At 49.1% G+C, this 21,845-nt stretch overlaps 1 protein-coding gene across 7 annotated transcripts; it reads left to right on the top strand.

Annotated features, from left to right (window-relative positions):
- The first annotated feature begins 4,170 nt into the window (after window positions 1-4,170).
- On the top strand, window positions 4,171-7,910 carry PNCK (pregnancy up-regulated nonubiquitous CaM kinase). 7 transcript variants are annotated; one of them, XM_036887202.2, is made up of 12 exons: window positions 4,171-4,256; window positions 5,013-5,082; window positions 5,292-5,423; window positions 5,695-5,769; window positions 5,861-5,999; window positions 6,096-6,219; window positions 6,385-6,460; window positions 6,555-6,667; window positions 6,755-6,833; window positions 6,909-6,996; window positions 7,172-7,292; window positions 7,538-7,910. In XM_036887202.2, exons 2-11 carry the CDS (start codon window positions 5,015-5,017, stop codon window positions 7,283-7,285), a joined length of 1,008 nt encoding a protein of 335 aa, XP_036743097.1. In that variant the 5' UTR covers window positions 4,171-4,256; window positions 5,013-5,014; the 3' UTR covers window positions 7,286-7,292; window positions 7,538-7,910. The 7 variants fall into 7 exon arrangements, with proteins under 7 accessions (XP_036743097.1, XP_036743101.1, XP_036743100.1 ...); XM_036887201.2 differs by lacking the exon at window positions 4,171-4,256 and adding an exon at window positions 4,267-4,508; XM_036887203.2 differs by lacking the exon at window positions 4,171-4,256 and adding an exon at window positions 4,267-4,574 and having other exon boundaries at window positions 7,771-7,910.
- Window positions 7,911-21,845: the final 13,935 nt, after the last annotated feature.

Here is a 21,845-nt window from a genome sequence, read left to right as displayed (position 1 = left end):
TGTTTGTTGAGGTGCATGAGCTCTTTGTATATTTTGGATGTCAACCCCTTATCAGATATGTCATTTATGAATATATTTCCCATACTGTAGGATGTATTTTTGTTCTACTGATGGCGTCCTTTGCTGTACAGAGCTTTTTAGTTTGATATAGTCCCACTTGTTCATTTTTGCTTTTGTTTCCCTTGCCCGGGGAGATATGCTCATGAAAAAGTTGCTAATGTTCATATTCAAGAGAGTTTTGCCTATGTTTTCTTCTAAGAGTTTAATGGTTTCATGACTTACATTCAGGGCTTTGATCCATTTTGAGTTTACTTTTGTGTATGGAGTTAGTAATCCAGTTTCATTCTCTTACATGTAGCTGTCCAGTTTTGCCAACACCTGCTGTTGAAGAGGCTGTCATTTGCCCATTGTATGTTCATGGCTCCTTTGCTGTATATTAATTGACCATATATTCTTGGGTTAATATCTGAACTCTCTATTCTGTTCCACTGATCTATGGGTCTGTTCTTGTGCCAGTACCAAATGGTCTAGATTACTGTGGCTTTGTAGTAGAGCTTGAAGTTGGGGAGTGTAATCCCCCCAGCTTTATTCTTCCTTCTCAGGATTGCTTTGGTTATTCAGGGTCTTTTGTGGTTCCATATGAATTTTAGAATGATTTTCTCTAGTTCATTGAAGAATGCTGCTGGTATTTTGATAGGAATTGCATTGAATCTGTAGATTGCTTTAGGCAGGATGGCCATTTTGACGATATTAATTCTTCCTATACATGAGCACAGGATGTGTTTCCATTTATTGGTATCTTCTTTAATTTCTCTCATGAGTGTCTTGTAGTTTTCAGAGTATAGGTCTTTTACTTCCTTGGTTAGGTTTATTCCTAGATATTTTATTCTTTTTGATGCAATTGTGAATGGAATTGTTTTCCTGATTTCTTTCTGCTAGTTCATCATTAGTGTATAGGAATGCAACAGATTTCTGTGTATTAATTTTGTATCCTGCAACTTTGCTGAATTCAGATATTAGTTCTAGTAGTTTTGGAGTGGAGTCTTTAGGGTTTTTTATGTACAATATCATGTCATCTGCAAACAATGACAGTTTGACTTCTTCCTCACCAATCTGGATGCCTTTTATTTCTTTGTGTTGTCTGATTGCCGTGGCTAGGACCTCCAGTACTATGTTGAATAAAAGCAGGGAGAGTGGGCATCCTTGTCTTGTTCCTGATCTTAGAGGAAAAGCTTTCAGCTTTTCACTGTTAGGTATGATGTTGGCTGTGGGTTTGTCATATATGACCTTTATTATGTTGAGGTACTTGCCCTCTATACCCATGTTGTTGAGAGTTTTTATCATGAATGGGTGTTGAATTTTGTCAAATGCTTTTTCAGCATCTATGCAGATGACCATGTGATTTTTGTCCTTCTTTTTGTTGATGTGGTGGATGATGTTGATGGATTTTCGAATGTTGTACCATCCTTGCATCCCTAGGATGAATGTCATTTGATCGTGATGTATGATCCTCTTGATGTATTTTTGAATTTGGTTTGCTAATATTTTGTTGAGTATTTTTGCATCTATGTTCATCAGGGGTATTGGTCTGTAGTTTTCTTTTTTTGTGGTATGTTTGCCTGGTTTTGGTATTAGAGTGATGCTGGCTTCATAGAATGAGTTTGGAAGTATTCCCTCCTCTTCTATTTTTTGGAAAACTTTAAGGAGAATGGGTATTATATCTTCTCTAAATGTCTGTTAAAATTCAGCGGTGAATCCATCTGGCCCAGCAGTTTTGTTCTTGGGTAGTTTTTTGATTACCAATTCAATTTCGTTGCTGGTAATTGGTCTGTTTAGATTTTCTCTTTCTTCCTTGGTCAGCCTTGGAAAGTTGTCCATTTCTTCTAGGTTATCCAGTTTTTTACCATATAATTTTTCATAGTATTCTCTCATAATTCGTTGCATTTCTGTGGTGTCTGCAGTGATTTTTGTTTCTCATTTGTGATTCTGTTTATGTCTGTAGATTCTCTTTTTTACTTAATAAGTCTGGCTAGGCATTTATCTATTTTATTTATTAGCTCTTGGTTTCATTAATTTTTTTCTATTGTTCTATTCTTCTCAATTTTATTTATTTCTTCTTTGATCCTTATTATGTCCCTCTTTCTACTGACTTTGGGCCTCATTTGTTCTTCTGCTATGATCCACTTTGAATTAATTCTTCTGCAAGAGATCTCCTGAAAGCAAGGGGAGGTACTAGAATGCTCCATGTGTTGATGTATCAGATTTGGAGACACCAGCGTGAATTCATGTTTACTTTAATATAGATACATATATTCTATAAGGTACACACAGACACTCGTACATTTTGAAGTTGAAATGTACAAAATTTCAACAGAGTTTACACTTTCGAAGGGTGTAATTTCTGGTGTATTGTAAATGCTGATTTAAAACAAAAATCATGGTATCATTTTTTACGTGGGCCAGTGGCATTGCAATCACCCAGTGAGTTGACACCTGTGTCCATGTCCAGTTCCTCATGCTGGCTCTTTTTTCCCAGGCTCGCTTTGGAAGTGGGTCCTTTTCTTCCTGCCCCCACTTTTCATCTGCTGCCCCTCAGAGAGGTCTGTTTTCTCTTTCACCTCCAGAGAGATGGCATCTTTCTCCATGTGGGCAGTCTTTCACTACTCATGCATTGTATTTCTCTGAAACACAAATGTATATAAATTACATTTCTTGTCATCACCCGTGAGCACAGGGCTCTGATAATGTTCCTCTGGGCTTGACTAAAGCCACAGCAGCGATTAGATGGTTACAAAACACACAAGTAAGGTGGGGCTCCAGTTCGTGTCCATGAGTCCACATGTCTGTAGATGGATAGCACTTATTGCCAGCATGACAGAGGGCTCACCATCAGTTCCACTTCTATTTTGTGCTTTCTCTTTCAGATGTGAGGCCTAGGAACTCTATTCACAGAGCTGAGCAGCTGTGATGGGGCCCAAACTGCTGAGTGCTAGGGACCCTGAAGCCTTCTTGAGTGAACTAGACAGGGTACATGTGGGAGATGAGGTTTGGAGGGGTGATTTTTAAAACTCTGCTTGCCCCATGGATCCTTTTAAAAACGTTATGTCATGCCAGGGGCCTACAGACACCCGTGAAGACAGATTCAGTGGGCCACTCCTGGACCCTGTGACTCCATGGAGACCCTGTAGCACTGGCCTGTGTAGACATGCATTTATCAACAGCCAGGACACCCATGGTGGGGCCTGGACCCCCTGAGACAGGGCATCAGAGCTGGGATGGGACTAGATGGGAGGAACCCACTAACTGCCAAAGGATTGAATTCAGTCACGCGAGGCTTATTCCCTGAGCAGCTCTCCTGAGCTGGTCAGCAGAGACCCTTCTGGCCAATGAGACAAGGCAGAGAAGGTGGGTTTGCAGTGATGGACATTCTGGAGATGGGGCGGGCTGTGGGCTGACATCCTAGAGACCACGGTGGGGGGAGGCCCTTTTGAGGAGGTGACTGTGGAGCTGAGACGTGGTAGGGTGAGGAAGCCAACCAAGCAGGTATCTGCATAAAGAGCATTCCAGGAGGAGAGGCAGTGAGGGGCAGGCACTGGGGCGGGAGCTGCCTGGAGCTGCCGGAGCCAGGGGAGAGTGGGTAGAGAAAGACCAGAGCAGCAATAGGGAGGGCGGTGCCGATCATGCAGAGCCCGTAGGCCGCTGTAAGGCCTCATGCTTTGACTTGGAGTGACACGAAGAACTGTGGGAGGGTTTGGAGCCCAGGAGGGACATGGTCTCAGTAAACGGAATGGCCTGGCTGCTCAGAGAGACTGGGGGTAGGACGGTCAGAGGGAAGAAGGAGCCCGGTGAGGAGGCTGAGGGCTGTAGTGGCAGGGGTGGGGCTAGAGAAGGAGGCCGTCTGGGGAGAAGACATTAGAAACCCAAAGGCACGTGGAGAGCCATATCTGCATGTGGGTGAAGACACTTCCGGCAGAGGACACTGGCGATGCAAAGGCCCTGAGGCTGGCCCAGCCAGGCGGTCAGGGCGCTGGAGCCTGCGGGGGCCGGCCTGAATGACCAGGGAGGCCGCGGTAGCGACCAGTGCCGGCTTATTGCCTTACAAGGATACCTGCAGCGCCTGAGGCCGGCTAGGCCCCCGCGAGCTGGGCCGCCAGCGGCCAGCAGGGGCGCGCGCAGAGGGGGCGGGGCCGGTGGGGCGCGAGCGGGGCTCCGAGCTACGGCCCCTGCGCCGGGCGACGCTGCAGCTTAGGCTCCAGGTCCGCACCCGACGCTCTGGGGCGCGCACGCGCGCTTCGGCGGGGGCGTGCGGGGTCCCGGGCCGCGACAGCCGCAACTCCCGCGCGGCCCCGTACACACCTGTCACGCCCGGCGCAGCCCACGCAGCTCGGGACGCGGCAGGCCCAGGCCGCCGAGTCCCTCCCGCCCTGAGGCGCCGGGGGCTGGGCTGCGCTGGGGCTGCCGCGTGGGTGGCCGTGGCTGTGGCAGGCGGCTGTGCGCGGGGGTCGCAGGTGCATCCCGGGAGGAGTGGTGGCCCGGGTGGCGCGTGCCTGGGAACGCTGATCCCTCAGTGGCAGGTCTAGGCCTGGGGGCAGGGGCGGGGGCACTTCTGGGCGCTGTGGGTGGGGTGGGCCGGGCTGAGGGCGGGGGCGCGGTGCCAGGAGCCTTCTGGAAGGCGGCCTATAGCCGCTGACGGGGTCGTGTGCATGCAGGGAGCGGGTGTCTGGATGCTGATCTCCGTCGGGGCGCCAGGGCAGGGGTTGCGGGATCGCGTGGCCGGCGGTGCCTCTCTGACAGGGGGAGGAGTGTCTGCGGTGGCCCCACGGGGAGGCGCCCACCTGGGAGCGCGGAGCTGGGCAGTGGGGGAGGGGAGGGGTGTACCCAGGTGGGGGAGTGGGGCCTGTGTTCTTGAGTGGGGCTGTCATGTAGCTGGCTGAGGCAGTGCCCCGCCTGGGGTGGGCAGTGGGGCTGCCCCTGGCCCTGGCGCTTCCCTCCATCTCTCCGCCGCCCCCCAGACATGCTGCTGCTCAAGAAACAGACCGAGGACATCAGCAGCGTCTATGAGATCCGGGAGAAGCTTGGCTCGTGAGTGTGTGTGAGCCTGTGTCAATGAATACGTGTCAGTGAATGTATGTGTGTGTGGGGGGATGTGTGGTGTGGGACTGGGAGGACCTGCTATCTCCTTTGACCAGAGGGACTCTCCCCCACACCTCTGCTCTCTCGCCCTCTCCCTCCCCTCCTCCTCCTTTGCACCTTGCTCCCTCCCTTCTTGCACTGCCCCACCTCTGTGGCAGGGGCGCCTTCTCTGAGGTGGTGCTAGCCCAGGAGCGGGGCTCCTCGCGCCTTGTTGCCCTCAAGTGCATCCCCAAGAAGGCCCTTGGAGGCAAGGAGGCCCTGGTGGAGAACGAGATTGCAGTGCTCCGGAGGTACACCTGGCCCTGGCCAGGCAGCCAGCTCCTCCGAGCCTGGGGTCGCAGGTCCTGGGGTGGAGTCCCTATGTCTGCCGTGTTCCCAGGAAGGCCTGGGGTTCTGCCTTGCTGTTCCCCACAGGGCAGCCTGTGGTGGGGAAGTGGGCAGAGGCAGGAGGAAGAGGAGACGGAGGAGCGCTTCTCTGTGGCCTGGGACAGAGTACCCTCTGCCCTGAGAGGCCCAGGGAGGGCTGTGGCAGTCCATGAGGGTTTCTTCTCGCCTTTGCAGAGTCAGCCACCCCAACATTGTGGCTCTGGAGGACGTTCACGAGAGCCCGTCCCACCTCTACCTGGCCATGGAGCTGTGAGGAGGGCAGGGGCAGGCTGGGGACTGTGGGCTGGCTGGTAAGTGGGGGCTGAGGGGCCTGGGTCAGCTGCGCCCCCACTTCCCCCAGGGTAACTGGGGGCGAGCTGTTTGACCGCATCATGGAGCGCGGGTCCTACACAGAGAAGGATGCCAGCCATCTGGTGGGCCAAGTCCTTGGCGCTGTCTCCTACCTGCACAGCCTGGGCATCGTGCACCGTGACCTCAAGGTGCCTGCCCTCCTGTCCCCCAGGTGTTGCCAGCATCCCTGTGCATCAACGGTCTGGGGATTGACCTGGCATTTTTCTCTGGTGCTCATGTCGCAGCCTGAAAACCTTCTCTATGCCACACCCTTTGAGGACTCCAAAATCATGGTCTCTGACTTTGGCCTCTCCAAAATCCAGGCTGGCAACATGCTAGGCACTGCCTGTGGGACACCAGGATATGTGGGTAAGTGAAGGGGTTGCCCTGAGGCTTGCTGGCGGGCAGGGGGCCTGGTGGACCCTGTGGGAGCCACAGTGCCAAGGGTAGGGCAGGTGGTGGGCCACTCCTGGCAGCACTGAAGGCATGGTGTGTGTGTGCACGGTTGTGCGTCCGTCTGTCTCTGGCCCCCAGCCCCAGAGCTCTTGGAGCAGAAACCCTACGGGAAGGCCGTGGATGTGTGGGCCCTGGGTGTCATCTCCTACATCCTGTGAGTGGCCACTGGGAAGGCTCTTCTGCTTGCCTGCCCCCTGCTGGGTTGGGGAGGGTTGGACAGCTCTGGATGATTCGTCTGTGGGTGCCAGGCTGTGTGGGTATCCCCCTTTCTACGATGAGAGCGACCCCGAACTCTTCAGCCAGATCCTGAGGGCCAGCTACGAGTTTGACTCACCCTTTTGGGATGACATCTCAGAATCAGGTGAGCTTGGGGCCGGCCTGAGCTCAGGGAGGGAAGAGTGGCCGGGGCAGGTGGGGCGGGATGGTCTGACCGGCCTCCCTGCTGCAGCCAAAGATTTCATCCGGCACCTTCTGGAGCGAGACCCCCAGAAGCGGTTCACCTGCCAGCAGGCCTTACAGCATCTCTGGTGAGTTGGAACTGTGCCAAACTCCGCTGGCCCCAAAGGGAGCGCACCCTCCACTGAGCCTCAGCCCCCCTGTAGGATCTCTGGGGATGCAGCCTTTGACAAGGACATCCTGGGTTCAGTCAGCGAGCAGATTCAGAAGAATTTTGCCCGGACCCACTGGAAGGTCAGTGTGGGGAGGAGTCTGTGGACCTCATTCAAGGTGGCACCCCAACCCTACCCCACCACTGCCTAACCTATTCCCCACTTCAGGGGGATGGCTTGGACCACCAGTGGCCTCTGTGGTCCCTGAAGTCCTGGGGTGGGAGCTGGGGCAGGCCTGACACCCCCTCTCCCTGCAGCGAGCATTTAATGCCACCTCTTTCCTGCGTCACATCCGCAAGCTGGGGCAGAGCCCAGAGGGTGAGGAGGCCTCAGAGCGGAGAATGGCTCACCATAGCCACCCCAAGTGGTGACGCCCAGGTCTGTGGCAGTTGGCCCTGGTCTCCTGGCATCTGGCTCCTCAGTGAGCCCAGAGGGTGGTGGGCCCCACAGAGCAGAGGGTGCAGGTGGAGGGGAGGAGCCAGGGTCCCAGGAGACATGGACAGGAGAGAGTGGCCAGTGGCCACTGCCACTCAGAGCCTTGACTGGGAGCAGGGGGCCCAGCACAGGCCAGGGCACCGCCTGACTGCCTCTTCCCTGTGCTTCTCTCCCTGCCACAACCCCAGGCGGTTGCTGAGGCCAAGTGCATTGACCCCCATGTTCCCTTCCCCTGGACTCTTTCAGTCCCCTAACTCCCCCACCCTGTCTGGTGTCCACTGGAAAGTTTGAAATGTGTGACTGTAGTGCACGGTGCTGAGGCAAGAGGGGGCGCATCCTCCCTCTCAGCTCAGCCTCTGCCCTCACGCGGGGGTCAATGGGGCAAGTCCACAGAGGCCCCTCTGCCCTGCTGCCTCCACAGCGCCTCTAGCAGCCTAGGATGCTTCCAGGGGCTGTCTTCCTGCACGCCGTTCTGTGCTCCGCTGACTGGATGGTCCTGCTTGTCATGGCCCTCCGGGCCCACTCCTGTTTTCCCCAAATCAATAAAGACAGACAGAGCAATGGGCCAGTGGTGAGCTTGAGGGAGGGGTAAGGCACAGGGATGGGGGGTGAGCGTGGAGGGAATGGATGTCTCCTGCGGGAAGGAGACGAAGGAGGTGGGCCCACTGCCACGGGAGCCCCAGCACTTGGCCTGCTCCAGCGCCACTCAAACCTCTGCACCTCTGCTCCTGTCAGCCGTGGCAGACAAGCTCCCAGTTGTCCAAGAACTTCCTACCCCTGCAAAGTGCTGGCAAGAGGCAGCCCTGCTGGCCTGCTCTGCCACCCTAGAGGCTAGCTTCATGTGGCATGCTGGGGGGTGTCAGAAGGCCAGGTGGGGGCTTGAATAGTGCCTTCTCCAGGCGCCCAGGGCTGGGCTTACAGGCAGTGCATGTTTCCCCCACCCCCCAATCCAGGGCAGAGTGCGCCTCCAGTGCACACCTTCTTGTGGGGAAGGCTAGGGAGCTCCAGTGTTGGGAGGTGGAGGAGCAGCCCCTGGGCCAGGAGAGGGCACCACTGGGGCCTCGACCCCTTGTGCTGTGCTGCGGCTTTGGGACCCATGAGCTCCAGGCCCCAGGCAACCCTTCTGTGACTTTGGTTATGGGTTCTGGTATGAAAAGCACGGCTGGTCCTCTTGTCTGAGTGGCCCCTGCCCCTGACACCCCCATTCTGGATAGGCCATGGCTTCAGAGCCCTGTCTTGCTGAACCCCAAGCCTCTCCTGGCCCCTCCAGGCCTTTCTCCTGTGCCCATCAGGGGAAGACCTCTAGGGCCACTCCTCAGCCCCAGCCAGAGCAGAGGGGGCAGCACCAGAGTTGTAGGTGAGCTGGCCGCCCTTCCTTCCCCCTGTGCGCCCTGCCCTGGCTGCTCCCTGCCGGCCCCCGTTGCAGAGTGCGATGGAGAAGACCCTTCTCCTTATCGACCTTTGGGACCCAAAGCAGGGCTGGCCTGGGCCTCAGAGGTGGAGGCTGGAGCAGGGTTTGGGGTTGGAGGCAGGGGCCCGGCTTCCACTGAGGAGAGCGCTCAGCCACACTGTGCTTCCAGATGGCTGGGGGTAGGTAAAGCCTGCGGCGGGCACGCCTGCCCACGGGTCCCCAGGCCCACAGGGCCTCCTGTGTTTCTCTTCTCGTCCCAGCCTCCCAGCATCCTGCCCCACCTTGCCCCTCGCACAGCCTGCATGGCGCCCGGAGCCCACAGCAGCGTCCCCCTCCCTGCCCACAGCCACTTCTAGGCCATAATTTGCTCAAGGCTTTGGGGTTGCACACTCCAGTCCTATCATGCCTGCTCCCCTTTCTCTGACCCCAGTCCAGGGGACCTCAGGCAGCTAGTGCCATGGCCAGACCTCAACAGCTTGGCCTCACCTCCAAAGACCTGTCCTGCCTTCCATGAGCCCTGCACTTGGGGTCTCGCCATCTCCTGTTCTGCCTCCTCAGAGGTCTTCACACTGGACTCCCACGATGGCACCTTCTTGTTTTCTACATCAAATATTGATTGGCCCTCTACTCTGTCAGGCACTGGGCCCCCCCAGAAAAGGGTGACTGCTCTCATGGAAGAGGCCCTATAGTAAGAGGGGGTGGGCTTACTTGGGTGACAGGAGTGATCTTGGTGGGGAAAGAAGAGTGCTGGCTGCTCAGGAGCGCCAGAGCCAGCCTCCCAGAAGGAATTGCACTGCTTGAGATCATTGCTGCAGTTGCCCCATCCCCCGAGGGTGTAATTTGGCCTCTGGCCAGCAGGTAGCGCCATGGTCACATCTTTCCACGTCCATCAGCCACCCTTGTTCCTTCAGCCCCTGAGGCTGCTGCTCAAAACCATTACTCTCCACCCACCCTCAAAATCCTGCCCTCGGGACGCTCTCACGTCGGGGAGTGGTCCTTCCCTGCCCACCCAGGATTGGGGAAAGAGGGGGGCCCCCAGGTCAGGCAGGGGCAGCCCCCTTCCTTCATCCCTCGGAGTCCTTCTCATCGGAGGGGGCAGTTCGTGAGAGGAAAGCCTTGGGTCACCATCACCTGCCATGGGCTGCGTGGCTGGGAGAGAGGAAGGGCTGGTTTCTGGAATGGAGCGCTGGGCTAGATGGAGAGGGAGCGCCCGGTGCTCAGGCGCTGAGGCCAGGGCCTCGGGGGGAGGAGTTGGGCCTTAGTGTCTGAGTAACAGAAAGCCCCTGGAGGGGTTGCAGGTGCTGAGGTCAGGCGACTGCAAAACTTGGGGGCTGTGAGTGGGGCACAGGGTCCAGTGGCCTGGCCTTGCCTGGTGTCAGGAAGCAGCCCAGAATCTAGAAGCAGCTGTCCTCCTTGTTCTGGGGCCACCCTGGGGGTGGGGGGTGATCCTGGGAGCCCTTCAGGAGCCAGTGGTGGGGAATGAAGGAGAGGGGCCCTGGGGCAGCCCCTGTGTTTCTGGGTGCACTGTGGAACCATTCGCCAAGCAGGGTTCGACAGGGGTGTGTTTGGGGGAGAGAATGAAGATTGGTTTTGAACATCAAACATGAGTTTGAGGCGCCTGAAGGGGCAAGGAGGTAGATGAAGAGACTTGTACCTCACCCTTCCCTCTGCAAATGTGGACCCCTAGCTTCATAGCTGATCCAGAGAGTCAGCTCAGTGCAACTATTGAGTGCTTACTGTGTGCCAGTCCCTGTTTGGAGAGCTTCACAGGCATTAACTTTAATGAGGTAGCTACTCTCCATACCGTTGTCCCCACTTTACCTGAGGGGAAACTGAGGCATAGGGAGGACAAATAACCTCCCTATGCCGAGACCGCACAGCCTTGGGCTTTACCCTCCTGCCTGCCTCTGTGCAGACATGGGAGGTGTGCTTGGGGTCTGGGCTCTGCAAAGACACCTCTGGGGTTCAGTGTGAGAGACGACCAGGAAGTGGGGCAGGGCTGGTGGTAGGGGCACACATCTGGGGGCCACGTGGGGGGCAAGGCAAGAGATGTGGAGAGCTGTGCGGAGGCAGCTGAGGTAGGGCCGGAAGGATAGAGTCCTATTTCCATTCATGGTGGACTGAATGGGGGAAAGCATGAGGGAGTTAAGGATGCGCCACCCTAACCCTAGGAGAGAAGCAGGCCTGTTTAGGAGACGAAAGGGCCAAACCAGGACCTGCCCCTGTCAGGACTCTAAGCTGAGTTCCTGCCAGCTCTCAGTTCCCCACTCAACCCCAGCTTTGTCCAGGCACCCCTGTCTCCATCCCTGTCTCCTCAGGAGGGCAAGACACGAAGCACGGAGTGTTTGGGAAATAACAAATAACCTGCTTTGGTTGATTGAGGGTAGTTGTGAGGAGTGGCTGGAGATCAGCCTGTGAGGTGCACTTTCCCGGAGGGCTGTAGGCAGCACAGTGACAGGATCAGAGTTTTGCTGCTAAGAGAGTTTTCAGTATTTTTCAACCCTACCTGGCCCTTCTTGGTAACTATTAGACCTCATCTCCATAACCCCTCCCATGCCCCACGGAGGGTTCAATAGTGCCCCTCTCACCAGGGAGCCAACCAAGTCTGCCTCTCATGATGCCCTGAGGAGAGGCCTGATTGCTTTTTCTCATTTTATCTTTGTAGTTCTTTCCATGAATGCTTTATGTGTTTTTAAGTTAGGTTAAGTGCCGATGAGTTAGAATTGCTGTATATTTCAGGTAAGTTGAATATTTGATCAGAATGTAGTGGCATACTTTTGCCTTATACTTAACTTTGGTAGTAAATAGCAGCTATAACTTTCTTTTGGTTAATATTTGCCTGGTATACCTTGTTCAATACTTTTCCTTTCAAACTTAAAATTCATTTTGTATTGAGGTATAATTCATATACCATGAAATCCACCCTTTAAAATGTACAAAGTTTTGGTTTTCATTATATTCACAAAGGTGTGCAGCTATCACCATGATCTAATTCCAGAACATTTTATCACCACCTGGAAAACCCTGGACCCATTTTCCCCAACATCCTCCCACCCCAGCCCCTGGCAACTGCTAATCTGCTTTCTGTCTCTGTGGATTTGCCTGTTTCTGATATTTCACAGAAATGGAACCATACAATATGTGGCCCTTTGTGTCTGACTTTTTATGCTAGCATAATATTTTCAAAATCCATCTGTGTTGTAGCATACATCAGTACTTCATTCATTTTTATTACTGAATAATATTCTGTATGGATAGACCACGTCTTGTTTATCCACACATTCATTTATGGCCATTTTCATTCTGTCCAAAGTATTTTCTAATTTCCCTTGTAGTTTTTTTCTTTGACCTGTGGGTTTTTTTTAGAAGTTTGTTGTTCAATTTCCAAATATTTTTGAATTCCTAGATTTCTTTCTTTTTTTGATTTCTGATTTAATTCTGTTGTGGTCAGAGATATTTTGTATTATTTCAGTCATTTTAGATGTATTTAAGCTTGTTGAATGGCCTAGGGTATGATCTATCCTGGAGAAAGTTCCAAATGTATTTGAAAAGAGTGAATATTCTATGGATTTCAGCTAGGTCGAATTTGTTGAAAGTGTTGTTTAAGTTTTCTGTATCCTTGCTGATCTTTTTTCTATTTTTATCAATTATTGAAAGTGGGGTATTAAAAACTCCAACTATCATAGTTCAGTTTTCTCTTCTTTCAATTCTGTCAGTTTTTGGTTCATGTATTTTGGGGCTGCATTGATAGATGTACATATGTTATAATTGCTATATCTTCCTCCCTTTTATCATTACAAAATGTCCCTTTTTTTCAAATAAGAGCCTTAATCTTAAAGTCTATTTTATCTGATATTAATATAGCCACTGCAGCTCTCTTATGGTCACTGTTTCCACAATATATCTTTTTCTTTCCTTTTACTTTTAATCTATTTGTGTCTTTGAATCTAAGATTTGTCTCTTATAAACAATATACAGCTGAATATTGCTTTTTTGGAATCTCTAATTTTTGATTGGGGTGTTTAGATCACACACATTTAATTTAGTGATCGATACAGTTGGATTTACACTTGCCATTTTGCTATTTCTATGTATCTTTTTTATATATCTCCTGTCTTTTTTGTTCTTCTTTTCTTCCTTGACTGCCTTCCCTTCTGTTAAATATTTTTAGTGTGCCATTTGTTTTATAGTTGATATTTTAACTATATATCTTTTGAATAACAGTTACATTATAATACGCATCTTAACTAATCACAATCTACTTCATATTAATACTCACTTAATTTTGGCAAAATGTAATGACTTTGCTCTAATATGGCTCCATTTCTTCCCTCCTCTTTTGTGCTATTAGTATCAGACATACTGCATTCACATACGTTATAAACCCAACAGTAAAGTGTTATAGCTATTGCTTTATACAACCTTATGTCTTTTAGAGAAGGTAAGAGAAGAAATGAGGAAAAATATACTGAGAGACTTACATATTAACCCACATATTAATCATTTTTGTGGCTCTTCATTTCTTCCTGTGAAGTAACATTACTAAATGGCGTCAGCCTGAAGGACTTCTGTTAGTATTTCTTGTAAAGGAATATGACTAGCAATTAATTCTCTTCATCTTTGTTTATCTGGGAATGTCATTTTTTAACCTTCAATTTTAAAAGTACAGGTTTGCTAGATATAGAAGTTTTGATTGATAGTATGTTTCTTTCTTTCTGCTCTTTGATTATGCCATTCCACTGTCTTTTGTCCTCCATTGTTTCTGGTGAGAAGTTCCTGTTAGTTTTATTGTAGTTCCCTTCTACATGGGCCGTTTTTCTTCTATTGCTTTCAGAATTGTCTGTCTTTGCTTTTTAACAGTTTGACTACGAAGTGTTTATGACTAGCTCTCTTTGCTTTATCTTACATAGGGTTAATTGGACTTCTTGGATCTGATTAATGTTTCTCATAACATTTTGGATATTTCTGCCATCATTTTTTCAAGTATTCTTCCTCCTCCCTCTTCCTCAAAGCCTCTTAGTATATGTATTTTAGTATGCTTGATGTCCCACAGCTCTCTGAGTCTCAATACTTTTTCTCTCTTTTCTTCAGATTGGATAATTTATATTGATCTCTTTTCAAGTTCACTAATGCTTTCTTCTGACATCTTGAACCTGCTCTTGAATACCTCTAGAGAAGCTTTAGTTTCAGCTACTGTACTTTTCTATGCCATGATTTCCATTAGTTATTTTTTCATAATTTCTGTGTCCTTATTGAGAATCTTTGGATTTGTTGTTATCATACTTCCCTTTAGCTTGTTGAACAATGGCTTCCTTTACTACTTTCAACATATTTATAGTTACTTTGAGGTCTTCATCTGCTAGTTGCAAAACATGGGAACACTCAGAAACAGTTTCTGTTGACTGTTTTCCTGAATGTGAGTCACACTCTGCTGGGTTTTTTGTTTTTTGCATGTCCCGTAATTTTTTGTTGAAACTTGAACATTTTTAAAAAAATCAATTAATTAATTAATCTTGTTGTCATTAATCTACAATTACATGAAGAATATTATGTTTACTAGGGTTCCCCCTTCACCAAGTCCCCCCCCACACCCCATTACAGTCACTGTCCATCAGCATAGTAAGATGCTGTAAACTCACTACTTGTCTGCTGTGTTGCACAGCCCTCCCCGTGCCCCCCCACATTATACATGCTAATCGTAAGGCTCCCTTTCTTTTTCCCCACCCTTATCCCTCCCTTCCCTGCCTTTCTCCCCAGTCCCTTTCCCTTTGGTAACTGTTAGTCCATTCTTAGGTTCTATGATTCTGCTGCTGTTTTGTTCCTTCAGTCTTTCTTTGTTCCTATATTCTTTGGATTTGAGGTGAGTCTCTTGTAAGCAGCATAGAGGTGGGTCTTGCTTTTTTATCCATTCTATTATTGTGTGTCTTTTGATTGGTGCATTCAGTCCATTTACATTTAGGGTGATTACTGAAAGATACGTACTTATTGCCATTGCAGGCTTTAGATTTGTGGTTGCCAAAGGTTCAAGGTTAGCTTCTTTAGTATCTTACTGTCTAACTTAACTTGCTTATTGAGCTATTTTAAACACTGTCTGGTCATTCTTTATTTTTCTCCCTTCTTATTCCTCCTCCTCCATTCTTTATGTGTTGGTTGTTTAATTCTGTGCTCTTTTGTGTTTCCTTTAACTGCTCTTGTGGGTAGTTGATTTTATTTGTCGCCTTTAGTTGGTATTTGGTTGGTCTGCTTTCTTTGCTGTGATTTTATTTTCTCTGGTGACATCTGTTTAGTCTTAGGAGTGCTCCCATCTAGAGCAGTCCCTCTAACATACCCTGTAGAGGTGGTTTGTGGGAGGCAGATTCCCTCAACTTCTGCTTGTCTGGGAATTGTTTAATCCCTCCTTCATATTTAAATGATATTCGTGCTGGGTATAGTATTCTTGGTTCAAGGCCCTTCTGTTTCATTGCATTAAATATATCATGCCATTCTCTTCTGGCCTGTAAGGTTTCTGTTGAGAAGTCTGATGATAGCCAGGTGGGTTTTCCTTTGTAGGTGACCTTTTTCCTCTCTCTAGCTGCCTTTACAACTCTGTCCTTGTCCTTGATCTTTGCCATTTTAATTATTATGTGTCTTGATGTTGTCTTCCTTGGGTCCTTTCTGTTTTGAGTTCTGTACACTTCTATGGTCTCATTGATTATTTCCTCCCCCAGTTTGGGGAAGTTTTCAGCAATTATTTCTTCAGAGACACTTTCTCTCCCTTTCTCTCTCTTCTTCTTCTGGTACCCCTATAACGTGGATATTGTTCCTTTTGGATTGGTCACACAGTTCTCTTAATACTGTTTCATTCCTGGAGATCCCTTTATCTCTCTCTGCGTCAGCTTCTATGCGTTCCTGTTCTCTGGTTTCTATTCCATCAATGGCCTCTTGCATCTGATCCATTCTGTTTTGAAGTCCTTCCAGAGATTGTTTCATTTCTGTAATGTCCTTCTGGACATCATCCCTTAGCTCTTGCATATTTCTCTGCAGCTCCATCAGCATGGTTATGAGCTTTACTTTTAATTCTTTTTCAGGAAGACTGGTTAGGTCTATCTCCTTCTCAGGGTTTGCCTCTGTGATCTTGGTCTGTATCAGTTTCTTCTGTCTTTTCATGGCGATAGATATATTTGTGGGGAGCTGGCGCGTGTGTTGGGTAAGGGAAAGTCCCTTCTTGCCAGTTTGTGGCCTTCCTCTCCTGGGAGAACAGCGGCCTCTAGCGGCTTGTGCTGGGCAGCTGCGTGCAGACAGGGCTTCTGATCTTGCCTGGCCGCTGTGGAGTTTATTTAGCTCTGCAGTTGCTGTGGGCGTGGCCTGCCTCAGGCTGCTTCTCCAATATGGCGGAGCCGCGTCTGAGGGGAAACAGCCGGTAGGCTGTTTATTGCAGAGAGGGGCCTCCGAGCTGTGCTGCAGGGATTCGGGCGCCCGGAGTTCCCCAGGATTCCCAGCTGCTGGGCTAAGTGTCCCAGGGCACTTCCGTCCAGCTGTGGGGTCTCTGTCCCTCTAAGACTTTCAAAAAGCACTTGCTTTTCTTTGTCCCCGGGGCGCCGTCTGCGGGGACCCACTCACAGGTCTTACTGTCCTGTTTCCCTAGTTTCCAGCACCCCACGCATGCACTGTGTCTGCGCTCCGGTGCGGATGGCTGGGGCTGGGTGTTCGGCAGCCCTGGGCTCCGTCTCCCTCCCGCTCTGACTCCTCTCCTCCCGCCGGGAGCTGGGGGGAGGGGCGCTCGGCTCCCGCGGGGCCACGGCTTGTATCTTACCCCCTTCGCTAGGCGCTGGGTTCTCTCAGGTGTGGATGTGGTCTGGCTGTTGTCCTGTGTCTTCTGGTCTCTCTTTTAGGATTCGTTGTATTTGTTGTATTTTCAAAAATATATATGGTTTTGGGAGGAGATTTCCGCTGCTCTACTCACGCCGCCATCTTGGCTCTCCACCTGAAACTTGAAGATTTTAAGTAATATTTTCCAGAACCTCTGGATTGTGATATTCCCTTTCCCCTGGAGGTCATTGTTTTTGGTGTGTGTGTGTGTTCGTGTTTGTGTTTTGTAACTTGTTTCTTTGTCATGTCACTTTTCTGGACTAAATCTGTGAAAACTGTTCCCTTTCAGTGTGCAGTCACTAGTGTCTCTGCTTAATTAAAAAAAACAATTCTAATTTAAAAATGTAACACTAATTTCCTAGGAGCTGCCTTTGTATCTGCCTAGCTTAGTGGCCAGCAGTGATTGGGAAGAAACTGCTCAAATAGTTTGAGCCAGTAAGGCATGTATACTCCTCGGAGGGATCTGTGTGTGGGTAGGGGTAGGGGAGGCCTTTCAATGTTCAGGCTATTTTCAGGTTTGCCCTGGGTTTTCTGTCCAGTGAACCCTTTTGAGTCTCCTATATGCACAGCCTCAGAGTAGTTCAGGAGAGCCCGAATAGCTTGGGGCCTCTCCGTTACCTGGTTAGCCAGGAATGTGCTTGCCCCAAGCACATTCACAACCTCCATGTAAAAGAGCTGAGCTGTTGGCCCTCCTCTGAGAAGTTACTTCCACTGACAGTGCCCCTGGGTGTGGACATTTCCCACCACTCCAAACTGAGTTAGGCCCCCTCAGACCTAGGCAGAGAAGCTGCTGCTTTTCATGGGCTTCCTTGCCCTGGCAGAACTGCCATGCCAAAGCAGGCCGGGAGGGGTAGGAGCAGCCCTAGGCCAGAATGCCACAGATTCTCAAAGCTCAGCTTCTTGGTGTATTATATACCTTTGGTTGATTTCCAGATCATAAAGGTTGTTTTTGTCAATTTTGTTCAGCTTTGCAGTTGCTTTTTAAGGAAGATGATTTGTCATCATCCTTGCTTGGCCATAGCTGGAAGTCCTGCCCTTTCAATCTTTTTTTTTGTCTCACCGTTTAGATGAATCTTTGTAAACAGCTTATAGCTGGATTAAAGAAAAAAAACCTTGTCTTTAACTGGAGAATTTAGTCTCTTTGTTTTGCTTAGTGTATTTGGATTAATTTCTAAAATCTCATTTTAGGCTTTCTTATTCCAATTTTCTATATTTTGTGCCCCTTTGACTTCTTTTGTATTTAGATTTTTTCTCATTATTTGATGTTTTCCGTCTATTGGTTTGGAAGTAGTACACTCTATAATCTTTTAGTAGTTACTCTAGAAAGTTTAGCATGCATATTTATCTTAACAGAACTTAAAGCTATTCAATATTGATATGGCCATGAGGGAGTAGCGAGGTCCAGAATAATCTCCCACCATACACAACTGGAAAACTTGGCAAAATATATGATTCAACTATTTTCAGATGGTGGACAACAGTCAGTGAAAGCCCTATGGTGCCTGAGAGAAAGGAAACAAATCAGGTGAACTCCACCATCCACACTTCTGACCAAGGAAAAGAAGCATAAAGATGTAACCCATAGTGATTAAAATCAGCCAATCAGAACAGATTTAAGGGAATTCCAGTTTCTGGTTCAGTATGTAAGGAGCTTAGAGGACATCACTCCATACTAACTATATGTAAAAAACTAAACAAACTGAAAAAATCAACAGCTCTTCTTAGAACCATCAGATAATTGAGGTCACAGGGCAAGTCACTGCTCCAAAAACTGGGGAGACAGGCAGGTGGATACAGAGAATCACAACTTATCAGAGCAGAAATCCATAAGCAGGAACAGTGCTTGGGCAGGAAAGCCTGAACTGTAATTCATGAATTGCTAGGCTTAGTGTGGACAACGCTGAGAGTTAAAAACTCCAGGGGGGCCCAATCTTGGGGCAGTTTCCACACTTTTGTGAGTTGTATCTTCAGGAGCCCTACCAGGTCCTCACAGTGAGGATTGGAGAAAAATTTTCTCATGCTTCTGGCAGGGGGATGGGAAAGTAATTTTGAAACACACCAGAGCATCCTGTTCTTAACAAAACCCACCCTCAAGACAAACTGTTATACCAGAGCCTGAACTGTTGGTGTTTTATCAGAGTCTAACATACCTGGGGAAAGGGAAATACCCAACTCCAGCCCCCTCTAGCCATCCTATCCCACCTTGGGGAGGGGGCGGGAACTGAGAAGCACTTGTGAAGGTCACGGCCAAGACACACAGGCTCAGCAAAAGACTGAGACTTAATCATAGGACTATAGAACACTTCCTCTGCCCCCACACCTTACCACCACATTACTAAAGGCCTACTTATTGAAGTTCCTTTTACCCAGTATAGCATGTCTGGCTTTCAACAGAAAATTACAAGGCACATTAAAGGGGAAAAAACAGTTTGAAGAGACAGATCAGGCACCAGAACCAGACTCAGATATGGCAGATATATTGGGATTATCAGACCATCATTTAAAAATACTATGATTAATATGCTAAGGGCTCTAATGGAAAAAATATCATGTAAGAACATGGTCACAGATAGCTGCAAGGGTTTAGAATAAAGTTTCTAGCTGGGAAGCCAGATGCCCTATTAACCTTTGGGGGCTTTATTTCTAAAATGAAGAAGGAGAGAATGGATACTCAGGGACACTTAGGATTATCTTCCATAGTGTCTTTCATTAATTTTTGAAAATTCTCAGCTATTTAAAAAAAATATTACACATTTGCTATTCTAATTTTTTTACCCTAGAAAACCAACTAAATATTTGTGTGACCCAATCTCTTTGTGTCTCTGTGTGCTGCATTCTGGATGATTTTTAAAATTCATCTTCTAGTTCACTAATTCCCTCTTCAGCTATGTTTAGTATGCTGTTTAACCCAATCTTGAATTTCTAATTTCAATTATTATATTTTTAATTTTTAGAAGTTTTATCTGGCCATCTTTCAAGAGTACCTGGCCATTTAATAGTAGTCTCTTGTTCTTTTGTTATACTTTTGGTACTTCCTTTTATTTTTTAGACATATTAATCATACTTTATATTTGTGTCATGCAATTTAAAAATCTATCTTTGTAGGATTCATACTTGAATTTATATGTTTATATGTTTCTCTCATGCATGGTGGCTTTTTCCTTGTACATTTTATGATTTTTTTCACTATGTATTTTAGAGTTTTCTATAGGAATTCTTGAGGCCTGTATTTAAAGGGCATCCCTGCACAGAGGATTTGTGCTTGCTTCTTCCAGTCACCGTTGGGCAATACTCCCTCTGGACCACTTCATTTAGAACTTAAAAAGAAATTTATTTGTTAAACTTGGCTATTTTTCTTGGGCTGTCATGATCTCAGTAAAATCTGTGTGTAAGCAAATCAGACGCATCTTCAAGACAAATCCAGAAGCTGTCCTCCCAACCAGATCGCTGCCCCTAAGTCCCCCCAAGAGAGAGAGTCTGGGGCATCCACTACTCTACGCCTAGACAACTCTAAACTAAAGATTCAGCTTGTGGCTATGAATTTCCAGAGGCAACGTTTTCCTTTTTTTTCCACTTCCACCCAAATCCAATACCAAGATAAGCAAATATCCTCACCTCTTTTGGTGGGGATTTTTTGGGGTCAAAGTCACTATTTGTATTTGTTTTCTGTGGCTGCTGTAACAAATTACCACAAACTTAGTAGCTTAAAACACCCCAAATTTATTATCTTACAGTTCTGGAGGGCAGAAATCCAAACTAGATTTCACTGAGCTAAAACTGAGGTGTCAGCAGGGCTGCATTCTCTGAGGAAGCTCAAGGGAAGAATTCGTTTCCCTGCCGTTTCTAGCTTCTAGAGGCCGCCCACATTCTGGGGCTCACAGCCCCTTCCTCATCGTCAAAACCAGCAGTGGAGCAGCTTCCAGTCTCTCCCTGGCTCTGCCTCTGCTTCCATCATCACTTCTCACTTCTCCTTCTGTGAGTCTTCTGCCTCCCTCTTTCCCTTTTAAAGACGCGTATGATGGCAGTTAGGTACCCCCTGGGAAATCCAGGACCATCTCCCCAGCTCAAGATCCTTGACGTTGTCACATCTGCAAAGTTCCTTTGGCCATGTAAGGTACCATATTCACAGGGGCCTGGAATTAGGATGTGGCCATCTCTGCAGCGCCAGTATTCTGCAGACCACACCTATTTGAGAGCATTGCCCTTCAAGAGTCCTGGCTTTGCGTGGGAGCCCAGGTATCATTTCCCAGATCATGTGGTGGCATCTGGAAAGCTATGAGAAAAGGGTGTCCAAGGAGGAGGGGTGGCCGAGGCTCCTGGATCCTGGGTGTAGGTGCCCCTGGGAGCTGGCTCACTCATCTGGACTCTAGGACCCTCACCATTTCTGATTTAGGAGGCATTCTTTTATTTTCCCACTGGCTCGGCCATTCATTCAAACATGGTTTTAGATGGGGTTCTGGACCAGGAGGATTCCTTTGTACATGCAGTCCACACTGCTCCTAAATTCTCCACTGCATTTTTCCCCACCCACACTCTGGCACCCCTTCCACTTCCAGCCATGGCTTGGAATCATGGCTTTAGAAACGCCTCTCCAGCTACGATGTGCAGAAGGCACTGGAGGCATCCAGAGCGGAGACTGGGAGGCCAGGGAGGAGCAAGCCTCATCTGTCATTTTAGGTGGCCCCGTGGCCTCTGAAAACTCTCTCTGCCTCCAGCCTGGACCCTTGTGGTCCAGGGTCCTGACTCCACACTGCATCAGCCAGCGGCGCATGTGCTTGGATGTGCAAATCTGCCCTGGACTCCTCCCGCCCCGGCTCAGGTCCTTCTGTGCTGCCTATCACCTCACACTGAGGCTCGGGTCTAGCTCTGCACTGAATTGGCAGGCTCAGCTGCCAAAACTCGTGGTCACTTCTGGGTCCCTGCACCCCTGCTCTCTGCTGCATGGGACGCCAGCATAGCTCACTGCTCTGCAGGGGTTGTTGTTCAGTGTCTCCCCTCCCCATGTGGGAGGTCGGCTGTGAGCAGCAGGCCTCCTTGGCTCATGGCTGTGTCCTAGCCCCTAGCCATGAGTGTATGGCACAGAGCAAGGGCTCAGGTGTCTGTGAGTGGATGGGTGACAGGCAGCACGGGTGCCAGATGGGAAATGACACAGGGTGGGGTGGTGCTTGAGTTCCTGACCAGCCCAGCACTTGCCCCCTTCCCAGCCAACCCACCAAGGTGCTCAGGAAGCAGTTCCC

This window comes from Manis pentadactyla, chromosome X (genome assembly GCF_030020395.1).
Source record: "Manis pentadactyla isolate mManPen7 chromosome X, mManPen7.hap1, whole genome shotgun sequence".
Taxonomy (NCBI): Eukaryota; Metazoa; Chordata; class Mammalia; order Pholidota; family Manidae; genus Manis; species Manis pentadactyla.
This window is presented reverse-complemented; position numbering and strand designations above follow the sequence as displayed.